Below are 23,823 nucleotides of genomic sequence, written 5' to 3'. Positions count from 1 at the left end.
GGATGGTTATGGTCTAGTGGAATTGTTTTGCAATTTTAAAACAACATATAAGTTGTTACAGTAGATTTAGAAGTAGGGCAGATCATAGAAACGACGCAATCAGTAGCCTCAGGGAGGCTTCTCCCCATCACACGAGAGGGTGGTAATAGGTACAAAGTAAGGCCAGTTTTTTCATCCACAACTACATGGGGGGCAAGGAGGTACACTCCCCTGAGTAAAGTATCCTCCCTAACTCACCTCTAGATCAAGTATTTATGTAAATCAGAAATGGTTTAGCATCTTTAGGGAATGATGCTTTCTCCACCTCCCCAACATCGAAAACATGTTAAACATAGTTTGGGACTATTCATACTCCCAAATTTACAAGTATGTAACTTGAAGTTCAATTTATGATGTTTGAGAAACCCGAGTATGCATTACTGAGACAAATATATAATGACCGAGAAATCTGAAATGCATTAAACACATGTATTAATCACATTTTTTCAATTATTTTTAGATGGTCTAGTTAGTCCTTTGAAGTCAGTCTTAACTAGGCAAGATGAAGATGGCATATCTGAAGCAGAATTGAAAATTGAGGAAAAAGAAGTTTTAAAAGAACCTCCTAGCATCTTGGACTCATCTGATTTAACAAAAGGTTTGCCTGCTGACTTCTGGAATATTAGTGTTTTGAAAAGGTTGTGTGATTTAAGTACAGTTTGTCTAATATCTACTATCTTGAACTAGAAAGTGATTGCAGAGATGTACATAGGCAAATCATGAAGCTTTAGGCAGATCTTTGAGCGTTTTCTTCAGTAGTGGACCATAGGATTTTTCAGTTGCCTAGCTTAACCATGCCCCTTTCTCTTATTTTGTGCTAGAGTTAGAATGATTTCAGTAAATAAGCACGTTATTATATAGTTCTATATATCTTGTTTTATATGCACAGATCTTTGAACTCTGGAAACCAAAAGCTTTTATGGTTTCAAATTAATTAAATAAGTTGGTTTGTACACGTGGATTCATTGCCTGAATCTTACTGACCTAGCAATTAAAGGTTTTTGGTTAAATGGAAAAAAAATTTTTTTTTTAACCTTAATTTCTAAGTCAGTTGAACAATACCTGATTAACCAATGAAGTTAACCAACAGCATTTGTTGCTCTTTGTTTTTCTCATTTTAGAATAAGGTAAGAAAATTGTCTTTTAGTAAGTTTTAGCAGGAATGTCTTGATACTGCTGAATTGAATTCCAAAATTATTGATTCAATGTGCTACTGCATCCAAAAAGACTAATTTTTAAAAATTATTTAAAAACTTGCCGCCTTTGTGAAAGTGCACTAGGCACTTAACCATTACAGAAATAAGTAAGACATAGCTATTGTCTAGTTAGTGCTTATTTGTAGGGGAGACAAACAAAGACACAAATAATACAGAAGAGAAACAAAGGAACTGGGAGTGAATCTGCAGGAAGACAGCAGTGTCAAGAATAGAATTTAAATTGTATAACCTAATTATGTAATGAATATTGGAGAGCCCTATAGTTTATCCCATAGGGGATCTTTTCCTATCATTTACCACCTCCTAGTATTCTGTATTCATGATTCCACTTTGTAAATGTTCCTTTCCTTGGGGCTATACATATTCAGGTCTCTCTGTCCTTAAAAAGAAAGAAAAGGCAAGTTGCAATTCACCCATATTCTTTTTTATACTACCAACTTCTTGAACAAAATAATCTATGCTGAATTTCTATACTTTTGTTTCTCCTTCCAAACCCATTTGTACTCTCAAACATCTCACTGAACCTTCTTTCTTCAAGGTTACTAGAGACAGTCCAGTAGTCTTTTCTTGATCTCTACAACTATTTGTAATACTTAGTGTTGAGTCTCCTCTTTTCTGCATTATCTTGATTCTCCATGCATTTTTTTCTTTTTGAATCCACCCTCTTGATTCTTTTACCTCACCGTCTCTTACAACTATACTCATCCTCCCATACCTCACTTCCAGATTGTATTCATTTATATCACTCAGTAGTGAGTTCAGCAGCATTAGGGAATGCATCCCCCCACAGATCAAGAATATGTTAATTATGTTTTGGAAAGGTTTATTCATACATTCCAAAATTTACATGTATGTATTTTGAAGAATGTGTAATATTTGAAAAACCTGAAAATGTGTTACTAGAACTAGGTTTTGGCTTTTTTCTTCTCCTTTTCACATCAGTTTTCTTTTAGGCTACTTACTTATGCTCATGGCTTAACCTAGCATGTGCATTCATGATTTATATCTACTCAGAATCCCTCCTGAGCTCCAAAGTCAATTCACCTGCCTACTGGACTTGAGTGTATAATACCAGAAGTAATGAAACACACTTTGTAAAAAACTAAATTCCCTTTTCTCCTTTCTTCTTCATTTCTGCCAAAAGTGTTTTCTGCTTCCTTTTATTGGTTAATGGTATCATTACTCTAAACCATAGAAACTCAAAATCTCAGAATCATTCTTTAGTCTTCAACCCTTCTCACATCCCAAGTTCTTTGCTTCTACCTTCTATTCTCCTGCACCTCTCCATTTCTTATTTCTCACCTCAGTTTTTTATTCTTGATTCCACAACCAGAGAGATACCCTCCTGAAACACATTCAAATCATACCATTCATTTCCTCAGAAACCTGACAGGACTCAACATTGCCTGAAGAATAGAGTCCAAACTAGCATAGAATCTCTGCCTGCCGTGATTTGAACTATATTTTTGGCTGCATATTTTTCTACAGACTCTATCCTCCTAACATACTACTTTCTAGCCAGGAATGGTAGAGAGGTGGCTGTATATTTTTACACTACCATTGAAATTATTGAAATTCCATTCATATCTTAAGTTTCAATGAAGTGCCATTTCTTCATTGAAGACATTTTCAGAGGCGCTTGTTGGAATTAATTACTCCTTCCTATGTATGCCCACATCAGATTAGCTTTAACTCTGGTATTCATTAAGTCCTGCCTTTTTATTATAGTTAGTAGTTAACATGTTAGTCTCTTTTATGGGATTGAAAGTTCTTTGAAAATTAAAAACATGGCTTCAGTGTTTTGTACAGAGTAGAAACCTTTTTTTTAGTATTATATTGAATAATAAGATAGAATTTGAAAGCAGTGAGGTTTCACAGTGGAATTTTCCCCCTGACTTTTTGCCTGCTGAGACACACTTGTCACTTTATAAACTGAGTTGCAGCAGTATTTCCCATCTAGGTACTAGGGCCCTGTCTATAGGAAATAAAAGTGTAAAATCCTGTGTGATGTGATTAAATGAAAATGAAGTTGGAGTACAGATTGTTAGAACATAACCTTATAATTCTTAACATTTCCTTTCAGAGAGACACATCTCAATTCAAAGGCAGCTTGCTGATCTAGAGAAGTTAGCTTTTGTAACTGAAGGAGATTTTGATTCTACCAGTTCATTGAACTCCAATAATCTTGATACAGGTATTTCATTATTTTGAGGTGTTTTTTTTTCTCCCCCTCTCTCAGTTTCTAATGATTTGTCAGCTTTTATCTCATGAAAATTGTGCTAAGAATAGATTTATTTCCACTGAACTAGACAGAAGTAAAATAATGGTTTTTTACTTAGGAAATTGTAGCCTTCTTTATGCACAGGTGCTGTGAGATAAGTTATTTCACAGCTCCTCAAGGAGGAAGTTCTCTTGTGGTACAGCGGGTTAAGGATTTGGCATTGTCACTGCAGTGGCTTGGGTTGCTGCTGTGGCACAGGTTTGACCCCTGGCGGGGGAACTTCCACATGCAGCAGGTAGAGCAAAGACAAAACAAAACAAAAAACTCGTGAAGGAAATTACACTCTCATGGATATAGAAATGCTTTGTATTCTATAAATTACATTTTAGTATGGGTAAAGAAGTCCCAAGTCTGGTCATTTAGGCCTGGTACAGAGTTCCACAGTGTTATCAGTGGCCCAACCTCTTCTCTTTTTGCTTTGCCATCCTTAGTGATTAGATTCCATCCTCAAGACTACTTCATGGCTTTTTGAAGTGGGAAAAATATATGAAAAAAAAAATTGGCTTATACTAACCATGTGCTCTATGTGAAAGATACTTGTTGGATTAAAAATTGAATTATTGGAGTTCCCTTGTGGCACAGTGGGTTAGGGATCCAGCATTGTAATTGCAGTGGCTTGGGTTGCTGCTGCAGCATAGGTTTGTTCCCTAACCCAGGAACTTCCACATGCCACAGGTGTGGCCCCAAAAAATTAAGTTATCTATTATTTCTGTACATTTTTACTGCTTTAAACCTAGATTTGAGATTTTCATTCTTTCATATACTATCAAAGTTTTTGAGAAACATTTCTAATTCAGTAAAACTTCTATTTTAGTGATCCGTAATCTTTCAAGAATATGTTAATGAAGAAAGAAGAACTTACACATTTAGTAATCGGACACCGTGGTTGTAACCATGACCCCAGTCTCAGAATAGTATTTATATTGGATCCTTTCTTTTCCTTCCATCTCCTCCCATTTTTCCAGCGCCACGTGTTCACTTTTTGTTGCTACTAGAGTAGTAGTTTCCCTGCCCAGGTCCTGCCTTTCTGGGAGTGTAACAACTGCTACCTTTTCACCTGTGCAAAGTACAAAATGACATTCTTTTTGGCAGGCATTTTGACTAGAGGAATATTGTGTAGTTTAACACTTCCTCGTCCTCTCTGTTCCCACTGACAGCAAGGGTATCAGCTAACCACAGAGAGGAGAGTTTTTAGGGTAAAAAAAAAAAATCAGTCACCGACCATGTGCTACAACAATTATTGTTAAAGTACTTGATGAGGCAGGAATGACTTCTCTCTAAAGATACTATCTAAGTGTAAGTAGCATGTGTGCTTGTTTATGGGGTGGGGGTCGGGCAAGAAAGGGTCCCCTGTTATTTCTTTTATAGCTAGGTTTAGGCATTAATAGCTAGTATATTCTCTGATTTATTGGTCCTTTTTTTTTCTTTTTAAACAGGAAATAAGCAGATCTGTCCATTGTGCCCAAAGGAAAAATTCAGAGCTTGTAATAGCCATAAGCTTCATCGTCACCTTCAAAATTTACACTGGAAAGTCTCAGTTGAATTTGAAGGTTAGTATTTTTTGTGCTTGCGAAAAAGTGATGTAAATGAAATTCATTAGAACATAAGCAAATATTTTCAGTTTAAAATTATGAGGGATTTAAGGCCCTCTTTTAGCGTGTTTGTTAATAAAAGACATAGAGCTGTCTAGGCAATAGGTATATATGACAAATATTTTGGCAAAAATTTATTAAGTATCTGTTCTGAACTGGGTACTCTACTTAACCTGGAAGGTTTCACTTATTGAAGTGTTTTAATAAGTTAATACTTTGCCTTTTATATTAGAACAACTACCATTTTACACATATATTTGAAGGTGTAATAAAGTAGTAAAACAAGAAAATAAAATAGTATGAATATTAGAAAAGAAAACATCTCTTTTCTGCTGATGGCTTAAAAAATCTAGAATTAATAAGACTATTTGAAATGGTGGAGAGATACAAGATAAATATTCAAAATAAGAACCTTTTTCTAGTCTAGATAAATGGAAATTAGAAAAAAAAACAGTTACAATAGTGACAAAAAGGAATCAATTTGGGGGAGTAAGCTTAACAAGATAATTCATTAAAAAATGAATAAAGAATTCCCTCATGGAGCAGTGGGTTAAGGATCCAGTGTTGTCACTGCTGTAGCACGGGTTCAGTCTCTCGCCCAGAAACTTCCACATGCCATGAGTGCAGCCAAAAAATAATAATGAAGTTGAAAGACAATAAGATCTTAACCAAGTTAAAGGACTTCCCTAGAGACAGTGAATTGTTATTAGATTCTTAGATAGTAGATTATGTGAACTACATACTGTAGCATTTTTGGAAAGAGATCTGGCAACACTTAAAAAATTTTAAATATTGGAGTTCCCGTCGTGGCACAGTGAAAACAAATCTGACTAGGAACCATGAGGTTGCAGGTTCGATCCCTGGCCTCGCTCAGTGGGTTAAGGATCCGGCGTTGCCATGAGCTGTGATGTAGGTTGCAGACGCGGCTCAGATACTGTATTGCTGTGGCTCTGGCATAGGCTGGCGGCTGTAGCTCCGATTCGACCCCTAGCCTGGGAACCTCCATATGCAGTGGGTGCGGCCCTAAAAAGCAAAAAAAAAAAAAAAAAAAATTTAAAGTATGCATATTCATCCATCAGGTACTCCCTCTGCTAGGACTAAAAGAAGCAATAGACAAGGATAGATGTACAAGAATATTCATTGGGAGTTCTCGTCATGGCGCAGAGGTTAACGAATCCAACTAGGAACCATGAGGTTGCGGGTTCAATCCCTGCCCTTGCTCAGTAGGTTAAGGATCTGGCGTTGCCGTGAGCTGTGGTGTAGGTTGCAGACGCAGCTCAGATCCTGCGTTGCTGTGGCTCTGGTATAGGCAAAAAGACAAAAAACAAAAAAAAAAACAAAAAAAATATTCATTGCAGCATGTGCTTAGTGACAAAAACTTGAAACTAAAAGAGGGATGATTGAATAAAGTATGGTACATATATACCATGGAATATCATGTAGCTATTGCAAAGAGTATATTAGCTCTATACCAGCTTATTTGGAAGGAATTCCATGGTAAACTTCTTATAAAATAGCAATATATGGGATAAAAACAAAAAGTCCCCCCGTAGAAACCCCTAAATATCAATCTTAATAAGTATAGTTATTATTAAACATGGTATCTGGGGTTTCAGCCAGACTAAGTGAAATAGCCAGTATAAGACACCCAAAAAAGAAGCCAGAACTATACTGAAACTATTTCCTTAGCAGTGTTGGTAAAAGGTTATATCACTAGTTACTTAGAGCAAAGGAAATTAGAGACTGATTCAAAAGCCATACTGTCTTATGTTTAATTATACATTAGAATTTATAGTAAGCCGTATTGACATGTTACCAAAAAAGAAAGATATTTTAATTACAAAGGTCTCTTTAATTTGCTTTAGGTTTGGTCTCCCTCCTCCAAGGTATTGTCTTCTCTCTGGTAGCTCATGGCACTTCTTTACTCCGTCATGGGTAGTAGCTTGTTGGGTTTTGTTCACATGGTGGTGATCTGTTAGATGGTGAATATCGTAGCTTTTGTCTTTGTGAGTAGGCTTTGAAGTAATTGGCAAAAAATTGAATAAGATCTGCTAAAGGGAACAGAAATGAGATGAGGGAGAAAAAGCAAATTTGAATTTGAGACTTGAGCAACTAGAAAAATGTCTTTTACTGAGCTGGAAAAGACTGCATTAAATATGGGGAAGAAGGACATGTCCTTAGATTGAGGCACGCAGAGGTTGAGATGCTTCTAGTGGAGATACTAAGTAGCCTGGAGGCTATATGAATGTGGATTTTGTGGGAAAGCTTGGGGCTAGAGATAAATATTTGGGAGTTTTCAGAATGTAGATAGTATTTAAAGCCGTAAGACTAAGAGTGGAGATAGATAGAGAAAAGAAATTGTTCAAGATCTGAGTCCTAAGACACTTCAACATATGCAAATAAGAGAAATGATTGGATGTAAGGTATGAGAAGAGAGGAGTAAGAGATAATTTACAGTTTTTGAGTTAGGAATAATTGGGAGGCATTATATTAAAAAAAAAAAGTGAAAAAGAGACCTGGTTCAAGAGCAAATGATAAGTTTAGTCCTTGATAGTAGGTTTTGAAATGCTGACCCAGTAACCAGCCATATGTTTCAATAGGCAATAGGAAGTAGAGGTCTGGCCCTTAGGAATGAGTTAGTAACTAGAGCCATAATTTGGGATTCCTTCTCATGACAGAGATTGTTGAATCATAAAAGGCAGTAAAGTTACCAAAATAGGAGAAAAAAATTTATGTAGCAGATCAGGCATACAGAAAATCTGCATTTTAAAGAATGAGAGGTGGAAAAGGATACGTGAAGAAAATTAAGTAGGAAGGTTGCGAAGAGAGCTGTGATAGTGCCATATGACCAAGGAAGAAGAGGCTGTGTTATGGTAGATGCAGCACAAGGCAAAGAAGATGAAGCCTAAGAAAAAGCCAAAATAGCAGAAAGTAGATGATTAACTGAGTCCCAAAGAACCTAAATGACTAATCCAAAATAACACAAATATATTTGGCAGAACCAGATTTCAAACTTAGGTCTCCTATATTTGTTTTTTACTATGTCATGTATAACAAGTATATAAACTAAGGCATTCACATTCAAATAAATTAACTATGACATTACAAATATAAGAATAATGCCAGTTACTCTTAGAAGATTTGCTAGTATTTTTTTAAAATGATTGAATATTTAATGAACAGTGATAAAACAAGCAGCAATTCTTCATTCTAGGTTACAGAATGTGCATCTGTCACTTACCTTGTCGACCAGTGAAACCAAACATTATTGGAGAACAGGTAATCAATCACATTATAGGTTCGTTTTTTTGGATTAGCTGTCTTTTTAAAAAAGTGCAGTTTTTACTTGATTTAAGACTGAAGTGTGCATACTCAGCAATGAAGTTTAAGGTTTTGTTTGCTTACAAGTGCTTTCAGATTACCGTAGTAGGGAAAATATGAAATGTATGAAAGAAAGAGTTGCTGTAATGAATTTTTCATTTCACAGTTTTTAATTTTAGTCAGATAACCTGCTGTACGTTCAAAAGGAAAATTAACCCACTTAACTAATTTTGGAATGAAGAATTTAAACAGAAAGTAATTGTTTTCTTTTTCTTTCTCTTTTTTTTTTTTTTTTTTAATTTGGTCTTTTTAGGGCTGCACTCATGACATGTGGAGGTTCCCAAGCTAAGGGTCAAATCAGAGCCGTAGCTGCCAGCCTGCACCACAGATCTGAGCCACATCCATGACCTATGCCCCAGCTTGTAACAACCCCGGATCCTTTAACCCACTGAATGAGCCCAGGGATCCTAGTCAGGATCTTAACCTGCTGAGCCACAATGGGAACTCAAAAGTAAATTTTTTTCTTTCAAAATAAATTTTGATTATGGTATAAGAGCCTTCAGTTTCTGTGGTTTAGTAAATACCTTAATATGTGTTGATTTGTACTCATCCTCTCTATACTCTTCCATTTAATTTGTCAAAGTTCAGGATGAAAAAACTTTATGGATTTCAGATATTCTTTTTAAAATGCCTGTGTTTATTTTTAGGATAGATTTGATCTTTGCAGAGTACAAATATATTTTTAGTGACACTTACCTTGAATGTATATTAGCCTAATGAATCCTCATTACTAATTTTCCTTTTAGGTCACTAAAAAGAGTAAAGTGCTGGGGGGAAGAGACCAATCATTTCTTTTTTTTTTTTTTTTTCTCTTTAGGGCCGCACCCATGGCACATGAAGGTTCCCAGGCTAGGGGTAGAATCACAGCTACAGCTGCCAACCTACACCACAGCCACAGCAACACAGGATCCAAGCCACATCTGTGACCTACACCACAACTCACGGCAGCACAAGATCCTTAACCCAGTGAGTGAGGCCAGGGATCAAACCCACATCCTCATGGATCCTAGTTGGGTTCGTTAACTGCTGAGCCACAAAGGGAACTCCCCAATCATTTCTTAAGTAGTCAGGGTAATGCTTGGTCCTTTAACCCTATCCAAGATATTTTGAATATGGTAACCACAATACCATAAGGAACCCTCTGCAATATTCTTGACTATTCCATTCTGCTCTGTGATCCCAAGTTAAGAGGAAGTTAGAAGCACTAAAAGTAAAACACATCAAAAAAAGCCAGAGAGAGCCGTCGGAGTAGCATTTTTTCCTTCAACTAAATGAGGAACGATAAAGTGGAAAAATAGACTTTTTTTTGTCTTTAACATTTAGTAGTGTGCTGGAACTTGCCCAAATTTCCAGAAATTTTGAAAGCTAGTTGTTAAAAACAAAGGTAATGATTACTCATAACTCACTACTTCTCAGTTATTTTACTACATTTTACTTTACCTGTGCTCATGAATTATATATACTATATGTGCATGGTGGCAATGTTCTCTGGTAGGATATTGCATATCTCTTCCCAAATTCACATTCAGTGATGTCACATTGATAGCTTTAAATGTCACAATGTAGCTTGACATTGGCCCTGGTAGAGTATTTAGGCCACAGACAGCTAGCTGCAAACACTACAGATCAGGGGTTTATTTTCCTGGAGAGGCAGTTGTGCATCTGCCAGCGCACTGCTGCTAGTGTCACACCATTTGTGTAGAGTATAGTTACTCTAGTTTGCTGATTAGAATGAAAAGGAAAAACTAAGGAATTAAACACGTGGCCTATTGTAAAGTATGGTTAAAAAGCATATGTAGGACTTCCCGTCATGGCGCAGCAGTTAACGAATCCGACTAGGAACCATGAGATTGCGGGTTCAATCCCTGCCCTTGCTCAGTGGGTTAAGGATCTGGCGTTGCCGTGGGCGGTAGTGTAGGTTGCAGACGTGACTCATATCCCACTTTGCTGTGGCTCTGGTGTAGGCTGGTGGCTCCATTAGACCCCTAGCCTGGGAACCTCCATATGCCACAGGAGCGGCCCTACAAAAGGCAAAAAGACAAAAAAAAAAAAAAGGAGTTCCCATTGTGGGTCAGTGGTTAATGAATCTGACTAGGGACCACAGGGTTGCGTGTTCAATCCCTGGCCTTTCTCAGTGGGTTAAGGATCCAGCATTGCCGAGAGCTGGGGTGTAGGTCACAGACGCAGCTCAGATCCTGCGTTGCTGTGGCTCTGGCGTAGGCTGGCAGCTATAGCTCCAATTAGACCCCTAGCCTGGGAACCTCCATGTGCCGCGGGAGCGGCCCTAGAGATGGCAAAAAGACCAAAAAAAGCATATGTAAACATAGATAGGGAGTAAAAATCCTTTGAAAGTCAACATGGCAAAATGAAAACTAGCCTCTACACCGTTAAACCTAAAGATACTTAAATTCACAACCTGAAAAAACTTGTTTCATTGTCTTAGTAACGTATTTATGCATTCAAATTAAATACTCTGTTTGATAGTTATCCAGTAAAATGGGTGCCCATTATCATTGTATCATTTGCTCGGCAACAATCACCAGAAGGACCGATATGCTAGGACATGTTAAGCGCCATGTGAATAAAGGAGAGACCAAATCCAGGTATATTGCAGGTAAGTTGAACAGTCTCTTAACAGGTTAATAAGTAAACTCTTAAACAATAGTCTAAGTAAATTTTTAAATAATGGTTTATTCTTTTTAGATATCAGATAAAATATAGTGATTTAACCACTTCATTTAGTTAACTACTAATCCATTACGTCACGTTTTTTCTTTCTGTGAGGCTCCCAACAACATTCAGCTCTTCTTAGTTGAGCAGATATATTTAGTACATGGGTAGCTTGTTAATACTGAGGCAGTTTCTTCTCAAGAATTAAGAATTCAGCCCTCATGCTCTAAGGCATTGATTTTATGTAATGAATTAACTTCTTTCATACGCATCTAGAATGGTACTAGATACTTTTAAGAGTTGAAAAAAAAATAGTCACTGAAAGAATTATTCGAAGGGTTTATTTTTCTCACTGAACGTGGTTTGAGAAAGGCTGATCTTGTGAGATACGTGACTTGCCACTTTGGTGGGTATAGAAAAATATATAACACAACACTAGGAAAGATTGCTTTTATTTAGCATTGCATAAAAAGAAATATGGTTCCCATTTAATTAACTTTTTGATTGTAATTTTAGCATGAAATCTAGTGTTGGGAAAGTTGGACAGGCAGCCTTGTGTAAATCAGTGAAGTTAGAACACACCTTCACACCATACAAAAATAAACTCAAAATGGCTTAAAGACCAATAAAGTCCTGGGAGTTCCCATCGTGGCTCAGTGGTTGACGAATCCGACTAGGAACCATGAGGTTGCGGGTTCGGTCCCTGCCCTTGCTCAGTGGGTTAAGGATCCAGCATTGCCGTGAGCTGTGGCGCAGGTCGCAGATGAGGCTCGGATCTGGCGTGGCTTTGGCTGTGGCTGTGGCGTGGGCCAATGGCTACAACTTTGATTCAACCCCTAGCCTGTGAACCTTCATTTGCCTTGGGTGTAGCTCTAAAAAGGCAAAAAAAAAAAGGGCTTAAATGTAAGACAAGACGCATAGACATCCTAGAAGAGAACTATATAGGCAAAACATTCTCTGACATAAATATTTTCTTAGTTTAGTCTCCCAAGGCAATAGAAATAAAAGCAAAAATAAACGGGACCTGATCAATCTTATAAGCTTCTGCACAGCAAAGGAAACCATAAACAAAACAAAAAGACAGCCTACGGCTTGGGGAAAAATAATTACAAGTGATGCAACCAACAAGGGCTTAATATTCAAAATTTACTAAAAGCTCATACAATTCAATCACAAAAAAAACAAACAACCCAATAGAAAAATGGGCAGAATGCCTCTATAGCCATTTCTCTAAAGACAGATGGCCAATAGGCACATGAAAAAATGCTTATCATCGCTCATTACTAGTGAAATGCAAATCAAAACTACAGGGAGGCACCACCTCACTGCTCAAAATAGCCATCATTAAAGTGTTGATAAATAATAAATGATGGAGAGGGTGTGGACAAAAGAGAACCCTCCTACACTGTTGGCGTGAATGTAGGTTGGTGGAGCCACCATGGAAAACAGCATTGAGGTTCCTCAGAAAAACTAAAAATAGAGTTGCTGTGTGATCTAGCAACCCCATTCCTGGGCATATACCCAGACAAAACTAAAATTTGAAAGATATATGCACCCCTGTGTTCATAGCAGGATTGGGAGTTTGGGATTAGTGGAGGCAAACTATTATATATAGGATGAATAAACAATAAAGTCCTACAGTATGGCATAGGGAATTATATTCAGTATCCTGTGATAAACCATAATAGTAAATAATATAAAAAATTCTATGTGTAACTGAAACACTGCTGTACAGCAGAAATTAAGACAACCTTGTAAATCGACTATACTTCAATAACAATTTTTTCAGAAAAGATATCTGAACAAAAAGAATCTCAATTATTTTTCCCCATGTAATATCTCTCTCCCTCTCTTTCTTTTCCCCGGCTTCACCACGCACACGGAAATTCATGGACCAGGGATCAGATCCGAGCCACAGCTGCAGCAACACAGGATCCTTAATTCACTGCACCATAGTGGAACTCCCTATATCTAATTTCTTAAATATTTAAAATATATTCACACAGGGAGTTTCCATTGTGGCACAGCGGAAACGAATCCGGCTAGGAACCATGAGGTTGTGGGTTCAATCCCTGGCCTCATTCAGCGGGTTAAGGATATGGCATTGCCATGAGCTGTGGTGTAGGTCATAGATGCAGTTTAGATCTGGTGTTGCTGTGGCTCTGGCATAAGCCGACAGCAACAGCTCCGATTAGACCCGTACCCTGGAAACCTCCATATGCTGCGGGTGCAGCCCTAAAAAGACAAATAAAATAAAATAAATTCACACAAACATATCACTGTTTCGTTTGTGTTTATAGCTAAATGATTCTGATGCATGTTAAATGAATTATTTTTTATATTAGTTTATAGCCATTTAAATGTAATTTGCAACTTAAAATCATAATGAGAAATTGTTCTGAAGTCAAGCATGTTCAGGAAGTATAGTGACTCTGAAGTCATCCGTGCTGGCTAATGGAATGTAACCACACATAGACCAATTTTCTGACATTTATGCCACAATAAACTATATTTAGCAACCAGCCTATATAAATATAATGTCTGATGAGTAATAAAGGTATTTTAGGATTTTGTACTATCTTCCTTTACTAGGTATACAGATATTTGATATGCTAGGCAGTTAAGATTTTAAGTTGATAGACTCGTTCACCAAATACTTACCTGGTTACTACTCTTTTCCAGAGACAGTGCCAAGTGCATCAGTTGTGGTGCTGGGGATTTTTTTTTTTAACCCACCTGATTTCATTAATACAAAATAATATAAAGGTTGTTTTTTAATGTATATCGTTTTTTTTTGTCTTTTTTTTTTGGCCATTTCTTGGGCCGCTCCCGAGGCATATGGAGGTTCCCAGGCTAGGGGTCGAATCGGAGCTGTAGCCACCGGCCTACGCCAGAGCCACAGCAACGCAGGATCCAAGCCGAGTCTGCAACCTACACCACAGCTCACGGCAACGTCGGATCCTTAACCCACTGAGCAAGGGCAGGGATCGAACCCTCAACCTCATGGTTCTTAGTCGGATTTGTTAACCACTGCGCCACAGTGGGAACTCCCTAATGTATATCGTTTTTGATATTTAGAATTATTTTGTATTTCATTGGAATTTTTTTTTTAATCTTAGCTTCTGCTGCTAAACCACCAAATGAAATTTTGAAAGAGGCAGACACAGATGTACAAGTATGTCCTAACTATTCTGTGCCACAGAAAACAGATTCCTATTTTAATCCCAAAATGAAACTAAATCGGTAAGATAAGTTGTAAAAAGGGTTATGGGATGTTTTAAATCATTACAAATGTATGTTCTCTTAATTTTATATTCTAATATGTTGACATTTAAAACTAGTTATAGAAGGAAAATCATCTGTTTTAGCATTTTCTCAGAATAGTTTTCTCTATTTTTCTACCAAACTGGTTTCTTTCTCAGAAAGTAAAATAGGTCTGACTTTCTATAATTAAATGAACAGGCTGGTGCTTTTTGTAGGAAAGTTTTATTTATAAAATCATTTAGAATGAATGCTTGTTAATAGAACCCAATTTGATTTATAATGTAATTTCACAAATTTTCATTCTTATACAATTAAGTGAGGAATATGTTTTTAGATCTTTCTCCAAAATAGTTTGCATAGTAAATGGAACCTCATTTCTCACTATTCTTAAAATTACAATGATGAAACAATAGTACAGTAAAAATTATTTTATATTATTATACTTCCTTCTAGGCAGCTCATATTCTGTACACTGGCTGCTTTGGCTGAGGAGCGAAAACCTTTGGAATGTCTAGATGCCTTTGGAGCTACTGGTAAGTAGTGATGCTTTTTTTGGAACTGCACTTTATCCATCAGATTTGTACAATATCTTTTCTTCCTCCCCTTCTTTTTTTTCCTTGTTGTTTAACCACTTTGAAAACTAAGGATGTTTATATGTTTACATGATGCAAGCCTAAGCAGATTTTTTCCTTGCAGTTTATTGAGAAATAATTGGCATACGTCAGTGTATAGGTACACAGGTTACAGTGCACTGCGTGATGGTTTGGTTTACATATATTGTGAAAGAATTACCACAGTAGGTTCAAGCTAACATCTATCATCTGCTGTTGATACAATGAGAAGAAAAGAAGAAAAATTTCTTCCTGTGATAAAAACTCTTAGGATTTGCTCTCATAACTTTCCTATATAACAGCATTACCTTTACATAATCATAATGTTGTACATTTTACCCCAGTACTTAATTGCCCACCTTTCTCTCTGTGTCTTTCCTTAGGAAACTTAAATGGATTTCATTATCTAGCAGAATATTTTGATTTAAAAAAAAAAAAAAGATACAAGGAGTTCCCCTTGTGGCTCAGCAGAAACAAATCTGACTAGTATCTATGAGGATGCAGGTTCGCTCTCTGGCCTTGTTCGGTGGGTTAAGGATCCTGCATTGTTGTGGCGTGGCCGGCAGCTACAGCTCTGATTCAACTCCTAGCCTGGGAACCTCCATATGCCGCAGGTGCGGCCCTAAAAAGACAAAAAAAAAAAAAAAAAAGGGAGTTCCCGTTGTGGCTCAGCAGAAACAAATCTGACTAGCATCCATGAGGATGCAGGTTCAATCCCTGGCCTCACTCAGGGGGTTAAGGATCTAGCGTTGCCAAGAGATGTGATGCAGGTTGCAGACGCGGCTGGGATCCTGTATTGCTCTGGCTGTGCCATAGACTGCCAGCTACAAGGAAAATTTTCAAATATATACAAAAGTAGAGCCTGTAATAAACGAACCACTTTACCTCCATCGCTTACGTCAAAAATTACCAATTCAGGATTAAGGATCTGGCATTGTCACTGCTCTGGCTTGGGTCGCTGCTATGGCTCAGGTTTGATCCCTGGCCCCGGAACTTCCACATATCACACAGGCATGGCAAAAAAGAAAAACTACCAGTTCATACTCAGTCTTGTATCTGTATTCCCATGCCCTTTCCCTCATACCTTATTCCTCAATTCTCTAGCCCCATTGTTTTGAAGCAAATGACAGATCATTTCATCTGTAAATATTTCCATTGGATCTGTAAAATATAAGGACTTTTAAAATAAAACCTCTATACCATATCACACCTAAAAAAATAAGAATAATTATTTAATGTCATTAAGTATTTAGATATACCTAATTACCTCATCGTTTTTCAAACATTCTAATCAGAATCCAGACAAAGACCATATTTTAATTGTTTGGTGTGTCTCCTAAAGTTGTTTTTCAATCTATATTCCCTTCCCTCATTTTGTGTGTGATAATTATTTGTTGGTATAACCCATCGTTTGCCCTGTAGGGTTTCCCACAATCTAGATTTTTGCTAATTGTATCACCGTGGTTCTTATAACATATTCCTCTATCTCTTGAATGTCTGTAAATTAGTAATTGGATCTTCAGGTTTGATCAGATTCAGACAGGATTTTTATTATAATTATTTTTATTTTTTTGCAATAATATTTATTGTGATCAGCAAACGGTTGGTTTTCTTGTTTTTTGTGTGATGCAGTAAATATTGCCTAGTCATTAGGCAATTGGGTAAGGCGCAGTTTTAAAGATTGAGGACATTTTCCCTAAAATTTCTTAATAATAGAAAAAAGATTATGGAAAAAGTAGAAAATTTCTAAAGAACCACTTGTAGCCAATCCAAGTCTTTCTTCCTAAAGGTTGTAGGACTGTATTAAGAAGTTTGTACCAATAGGATGAAAGCATGACTTAACTCTCCTTAAATTCTTCTCCTCAGGAAAAAGGAATGGTTAAAAGCATGGACTGTGGAGTCAAACTGACTGCATTTAAATCCTAGCTTTATAGCATGCCAGCTTTAATTTCTTCATCTATTAAAAGAGGGGATCACCAGTACCCACCTTAAAATAATGTGATGATTAGGTAAATTAAGACATATAAAGACGTTATAACAGTATCTGGTGTATAATAAATGCTAGAAAAAGTATTAAGTATCATTATCGTATTAGTCCTAGTTCTACTACCATCATCATCATTAGTAACATCTCGGTGTAAATAATGGTAAAAATGATGAAATAATGATTCTAAGGTGATCACATCCTCTGAGCCAGTCAGATTTTTAACTGGAATCTTTTTTATTATTCCTTTTTCGACCATTGTCCTCACACACATTCAGCCACTGGGTCTGTTCTAATTTTTCTTTTGTATTATGATTCATACTCCTTCCCCATTCCATATCTACCAATGTAATCTCTACCCTTAAATCTGTCTTGGATGCTATTGCCAAACAGCCTTTTTTTTAAAACATCACATTGATAATGTTAACTTCTCAGTCAAAAAAGTCATGCATCTTTATGGCCTAAATAGAGTTCAACTTCTCAGATTGCAGTTTAATATCCTCTATAATCTGATCCCAGCCTACATTTCCAAATTTATTTCCCAGCATTTTCCCTCACACAACCCTTTCTCTCTCTTTCTCTCTTTTTTTTTTTTTCCACATTCAAAAATATTTATTAAATGTCTATCCTAGGCTAGGTACTCTATATGTTGATAGTGGAGCCATTTTTTTTCCTTTTTCTTTTTTTCCTCTCCAGTTTTATGGAGATATAATCAACATATAAATTATGTAAATTTTAGGTTTACAACATAATAATTAGCTATATGTATATATTGCAAAATGATCACCACAAAAAGTATAACATCCATCACCACACAGTTACAGGGTTTTTCTTCCCTTTTGATGAGAACTTTTTAACATCTGCTTTGTTAGCCCCTTTCAGATAAAGAATATAGTATTGTTAACTATGATCACCATGCTGTACATTAATCCCCAGAACATATTTACCTTATAACTGTAAGGTTGTATCATTCAACCACCTTCAGCCAATTCTCTCACCCCTCCAGCAGCTACAAATCTGATCTCTATTTCTGTGAGTTTGTTTTTTTTTAGATTCCGTGTGTAAGTTAGACCATAAAGTATTTGCCTTTTTTTCTCTGATTTATTTCACTGAGAATAATACCTTCAGGGTCTGTCCATGTTGTCTGAAATAGCAGGATTGCCTTCTGTTTTATGTCTGAATGGTATTCCATTGAGTATATATACCACATATTTATTCATTAATCTGTTGATGGACACTTAAATTGTTTCCATGTCTTAAGTACTGTAAATAATGCTGCAATGAACTGCTCTTTCCTCACCTAAAATGAAAACTATCTTCAAGGAAGTTCTTTTCAAACTTTTTAATCTGCCTTTGTAAATTTAAGTCAAGCTCGTAGCAGTCATTTTGCATTATTTCCCCATCTCTAAACTTAGAACTTATTTCACAAGCTTGTTATAGGAATAGGAATATATATATATATATATATATATATATATATGGACTATGGCACATAGTAGATGTTAATTTTTTATACTTATAAGGCATATTGGTTAGTACCTCCAGTAAACGGGTTTTGCTAATCCGTACTGGCTAGGCTTATGTCACCATCTCCCGTTTGGTCATGAATGTCCCTTATGACTCAGATCCAGTAGGGATAGAAAGCCTGTGAGAGAGGCCCTCTTGGTCTCAGTTCCTCTTGATCATTTGCTCACGTGTACAAAGTTGTTGCTTTTAATTCACAATGACACTGTTCCACAGTATTTGAAAAACATTGGTCCAGAGAAGTTGTTTTCATGTTTTGGTTCATAGGGTAAACTTCAGTAGGAGGCATTCCAACTGCCCCTCCTCCCTTCAAGCAGAGGAACCCCACTCTTACTCATATTGTATATTGGCTTCCTCTGTAAGACTTTGAAAAAATTTTTCCACTGTAAGAAAAAGGAAAAAATTATCTACTGTATCCTCAAAGAACATACATGGGTATTTTATTTGAACAATTTTGTAAGAAATTTTTTTTTTCCAATGACTGCACCCACAGCATATTGCAAGTTCCCAGGCCAGGGACTGAATCTGAGCTGCAGTTGTGACCCACGCAGCAGCTGTGGCTGTGCTGGATCCATCAAGCTGTTGTACCAGGCCAGTGACTGAACCCACACCTCCACAGTGGCCCAAGCCAATGGAGTTGGATTCTTAAACCACTGTGCCACAGCAGGAACTCCTGTGAGAGCTATTCATGAAAACCTGTTGGACTAATATTTTTGTGGTAAATTTTTTCTTCAGAGGCATTTCAGTAAGAAAGTAAGATAAGAATTACTTAAGAAAATACTACTTATGAAATATTTTGAAATAATTGTTATTTATAAAATTATATTCTTTATTATTATACTATTTTCCTTCTTGATTACTTAAAAACTCTTTTTTCTTCCAATTTCTTCTAAGGGATAATGGGACTGCAGTGGGCAAAACATCTCGGAAATGCGGTCAAGGTCACAATTAATGATTTGAATGAAAACTCTGTGACATTGATTCAGGAGAACTGCCATTTAAACAAATTGAAAGTAGTGGTGGACAGTAAGGAAAAGGAAGAGAGTGATGATATTCTTGAAGAAGGAGAGGAAAACCTTGGTAATGTAAAAGTGACCAAAATGGATGCCAATGTACTAATGCATTTGAGGTCTTTTGATTTCATGTAAGTAAAAAACTTTTTTGTGTCACTTTCTAAACTGACTTGGATTTTATGGGGAGGAAGAGTGGAGAGGGGGTTATTAAAAACCAAGATAGCTTGGAGTTCCCATCGTGGCTCAGCAGCAACGAACCCGAATAGTAACCGTGAGGATGCAGGTTCGATACCTGGCCTCACTCATTGTTAAGGATCTGGCCTTGCCATGAGCAGTGGTGTAGGTTGCAGACGTGGCTTGGATCCTGCATTGTTGTGGCTATGGTGTAGGCCAGCAGCTGCAGCTCTGATTCAACCTCTAGCCTGGAAACTTCCATATGCCGCAGATGCAACCCTAAAAAGACAAAGAAAAAAAAATCAAGATGGCTTGTCATTGTTTATTTAGATTAATACAGTTTTTATGGCATTGGCCTAAGGAATGCAATAAGAACATTTTCTAGCATTTGAAATGAAGTGTCTGGTCATGACAGTTTTCCTCTAAGCATGATTTATTTTTACTTGTCTAACATGTCATATGATCATTTTATTGCTTACTTTAAAAATATAATTATGTACTTAAAATAGATTTGTGAAGTACTTTTGAATCCATGGGTTTTTATCATTAGAAATAATGACAGTGGTATAATTTTGGATACTAGTATAATTTTAAATATGTCAATATTTTTTCTGGTTTTAGACACCTAGACCCTTTTGGAACATCAGTGAACTATCTAGATTCTGCGTTCAGAAATATAAGAAACCTTGGCATAGTGTCAGTGACTTCTACAGATATCAGTTCCTTATATGCCAAGGCACAGCATGTTGCCCGGCGTCACTACGGCTGTAACATCGTCCGAACTGAATATTACAAGGAGCTGGCAGCCAGAATTGTTGTAGCTGCAGTGGCAAGGTACCCAACGGTCAGCTGTACACCTTGTATGTCTGGGTATATGATAAAGAGAAATAATATTACAAAAAGTGCTTACTTCATTTTTCAAAATATACGTGAAGTACAAATTCTGCATTCCATATCTGCAACCTTGCCTTATTTTGGCAATCTTATGTTGTCTCTTTTAGAATTTGATTTAAAACGTTGTGCCTAAATAGTTTACTCTCTATTTAAAATGTTACTAAAAATAATTAAGGTAGTAAGAAAGAAAATATAAAAATGAAAGTTAATTTCAAATCAGTTTATTTCAACATGTAGGACATTAGGAGATAGCCCATGAAAAGATTTAGAAACAATAATTTTTTAATGTCCATTTTATCTTCCTTATTTATGTAATTTGAATTAAATGATGGCTTATTAACTTGATTCTCTGAAAAGATCTCACTATAAAACAGAAAGCTCTATTTTTTTTTTTTTTTTTGGTCTTTTGTTTTTAGGGTTGTACGCATGGCATATGGGGGTTCCCAGGCTAGGGGTCCAATCAGAGCCATAACTGCCAGCCACAGCTGCAGCAACACCAGATCTGAGCTACGTCGGTGACCTACACCACAGCTCACAGCACTGCCAGATCCTCAACCCACTGAGCAAGGCCCGGCATCAAACCCACAACCTCATGGTTCCTAGTCGGATTGTTTTTGCTGCGCCACAAGAGGAACTCCCAGAAGGTTCTATTTCTTATCAGAATTTCTAAACAACCAAAGAAAGGAAGACTTCTTTGAGCACCCATTTTATGCAAAAAAATTGTGCTGGAGAAATAATATGATAATATAAATGAACATTGAGATTATAGATAATGATCAGCTGGCTCACTCACTAGCCCAACACTAGTTTTACAGCATTTAGATAGAAGTTCCTGCCTCAGGAATTCCCACTGTGGCACAACAAGCTCAGTGGCGTCTCTGCAGTGCCGGGGCACAAGTTCCATCTCTGGCCTAGCACAGTGGGTTAAAGGATCCAGCATTGCCACAGCTGTGGCTCAGATCTGATCTTTAGCTTGGGAACTCCATATGCTGCCTGGCAGCCAAAAAAAAAAACCAATTTCCTGCAGATAAATACAGATTATTAGACTTATAGCTCTTTAGGTTTATTCCTGAATAACTGAAAACTCTGATGTTCAGTTGGGACATGCCAAGGATCTATCATACGTACTTAAAAATGTTTATAAAGTAATAGCAAATTCAAGTGAATACATACCAACTAAGTTTGTGTATAACTGTAGAAGGGAAACTACATAAATGGTGTATTGAGTAGAATTTTTCCAAAAGTCTATGAAAGTAACAATGGCAAGGACTTTCCTTATTCATTTTCCAATGAACAGTCAGCAGCTGGTATACTATTGTGCATGTAGTTAGTACTCAGTAAGCATATATTGTTTGGAAGAAGGTTTTATAGAAAAAAAAAATAGAAAGATGGTGGTGATAATAAGAAAGTGACACTGAAAACCAGAGAACATTGAGAAGATATCATAAAGGAAAATGTGTAGTTACTAAAATCCTGCCAAGCATCCTGTTCTTGGTTTTCAATCTGTGCAACAGTTAAAGTAATGATTTTTTTTAAAGCACTGCTACTTAGAATTAAATTTTCCTTACTTTCCCATAACCCATCCATAGTGCACTTCTGGTTATCATTGTTAGTGTGATACTAAACAAAATCATAAGCTCACAAAATAACTGTAGAAAAATTTTCTTCCAGAGCTGCAGCTCGATGTAACAAAGGCATAGAGGTGCTATTTGCAGTGGCTCTGGAACATTTTGTGTTGGTTGTTGTGAGAGTTTTGAGGGGACCTACTTCTGCAGATGAAACAGCCAAGAAGATTCAGTACCTAATCCATTGTCAGTGGTGTGAAGAGAGAATTTTTCAGAAGGATGGTAATATGGTAGAAGGTAAATTCAAGTTTCTTTTGATTGTATGTTGTGCTTAATTTATGTATAAGCCTCCAATGAATAAGCCTTTATCACATCCCTAATTATACATATTGTTGTCCTTTGATTTTGAAGATTACAGTGCTAGCTTTATTTCCTATACTGGATTTCCTTTCAACAACAGACAAGACATTCGTGTGAGTTCATTAAAGTCATTTACTCATACTGTATAATTTATGCTCTCTAGCCCTGCCCTCTCTTAAAACATCTAGAAATAATTTAGTTTCCACTGTCAACTAATTTTAGGAATCTTAAATCAGATTACCTCTTTGTCTAGGCTATTTCAAATCATTAATTTTATAAAAATAATTTTCATGTTTCTAGCTGAATATAAAAGCTATCAGTAATAAAATTCATTCAATAAATATTTATTGAGCCTCTACTATATGCCAGGCCTAGGGCGGGGAGGTGAATCAAGGAAAGACATACGACTTGAGCCCTCATCAGGCTGCTTCTATTTTGCTTTTCTGAAATGTAGAAACAGTAGCCCATTGGTTTCTGTTAGGTTCTTGGCATTTTTTAAATGTGGTTTTTTAAGAACTCTGTATTAGAGTTTAATTTTTATGGTGTGACATGATAGTTGCAGATATATTTTCTCATTTTGTCTCTTGTGTTTGCATCTTTTTTTACTCCTTCATGCACAAGTTTTTCATTGTTGCTGTGTAAAGCTAATCAGACTTTTATTGTACTCTGAATTTTGTGTGTAGTTTGAAAGAACTTTCCTATTCCTAAATTATTCAAGGAAGGTTTATGGGGGTTTTTTTGGTTTTTTGGATTTTTTTTGTTATTGTTGTTTTTGACTGCACCTGAAGCATGCAAAAGTTCCTAGGCCAGGGAATCAAACTCATGCCGCAGCGGTGACAACTCCCAATCCTTAACCACTAGACCAGTAGGGAATTTCAAGGAAGGTTATGTTTTAATGACTAAATCACCTCTTCTTCACTGATTTGAGAATACCATCTTTATCTCATACTAAAATCACACATGGTTTTGAGTTAGTTTCTGGATTTTCTATTCTTTTCTAGTGGTTGGGATGTCCATTCATACACCTCTACCCCACTGTTTTGATTACAGAATATTTTTGGTGTTGTTTAATATTTATTAGGGCAATCCCTTCTGAAAGCTCTATTTTCAGAGTATTGTGACATTGGTTCTGTTTTTGCTTAACAAAAAGGTGAAAAAATAAACCATTTGGTAGTTTATCTTGATCATTTTAAGGATACAGGTATTGCTGTGGTTTTGAAGCTTCCTAAAAACCTGGTATGCTTTACGTACTAG

At 36.5% G+C, this 23,823-nt stretch overlaps 1 protein-coding gene across 4 annotated transcripts in view; it reads left to right on the top strand.

The window, feature by feature from the left end:
• Positions 1-23,823, top strand: part of TRMT1L (tRNA methyltransferase 1 like) — a 43,655-nt gene that overhangs the window by 1,294 nt on the left and 18,538 nt on the right. For 2 of the 4 annotated variants that reach the window (XR_007130951.1, XM_047753965.1), the window contains exons 2-12: positions 500-637; positions 3,340-3,450; positions 4,974-5,087; positions 8,344-8,408; positions 10,995-11,124; positions 14,300-14,423; positions 14,898-14,977; positions 19,458-19,707; positions 20,372-20,584; positions 22,316-22,506; positions 22,621-22,682. Coding sequence is in view for 3 of the 4 variants with exons in the window: in XM_047753965.1 (XP_047609921.1) it covers positions 500-637; positions 3,340-3,450; positions 4,974-5,087; positions 8,344-8,408; positions 10,995-11,124; positions 14,300-14,423; positions 14,898-14,977; positions 19,458-19,707; positions 20,372-20,584; positions 22,316-22,506; positions 22,621-22,682 (1,478 nt within the window). In the remaining variant the exon portion in view is untranslated. The remainder of the gene's footprint in view (positions 1-499; positions 638-3,339; positions 3,451-4,973; positions 5,088-8,343; positions 8,409-10,994; positions 11,125-14,299; positions 14,424-14,897; positions 14,978-19,457; positions 19,708-20,371; positions 20,585-22,315; positions 22,507-22,620; positions 22,683-23,823) is intronic. The other 2 variants (XM_047753963.1, XM_047753964.1) reach the window with 1 other exon arrangement.

This window comes from Phacochoerus africanus, chromosome 11 (assembly GCF_016906955.1).
Source record: "Phacochoerus africanus isolate WHEZ1 chromosome 11, ROS_Pafr_v1, whole genome shotgun sequence".
Lineage (NCBI taxonomy): Eukaryota > Metazoa > Chordata > Mammalia > Artiodactyla > Suidae > Phacochoerus > Phacochoerus africanus.
The sequence above is the reverse complement of the archived record's forward strand: the minus strand, read 5'-3'. Positions and strand labels throughout refer to the sequence as shown.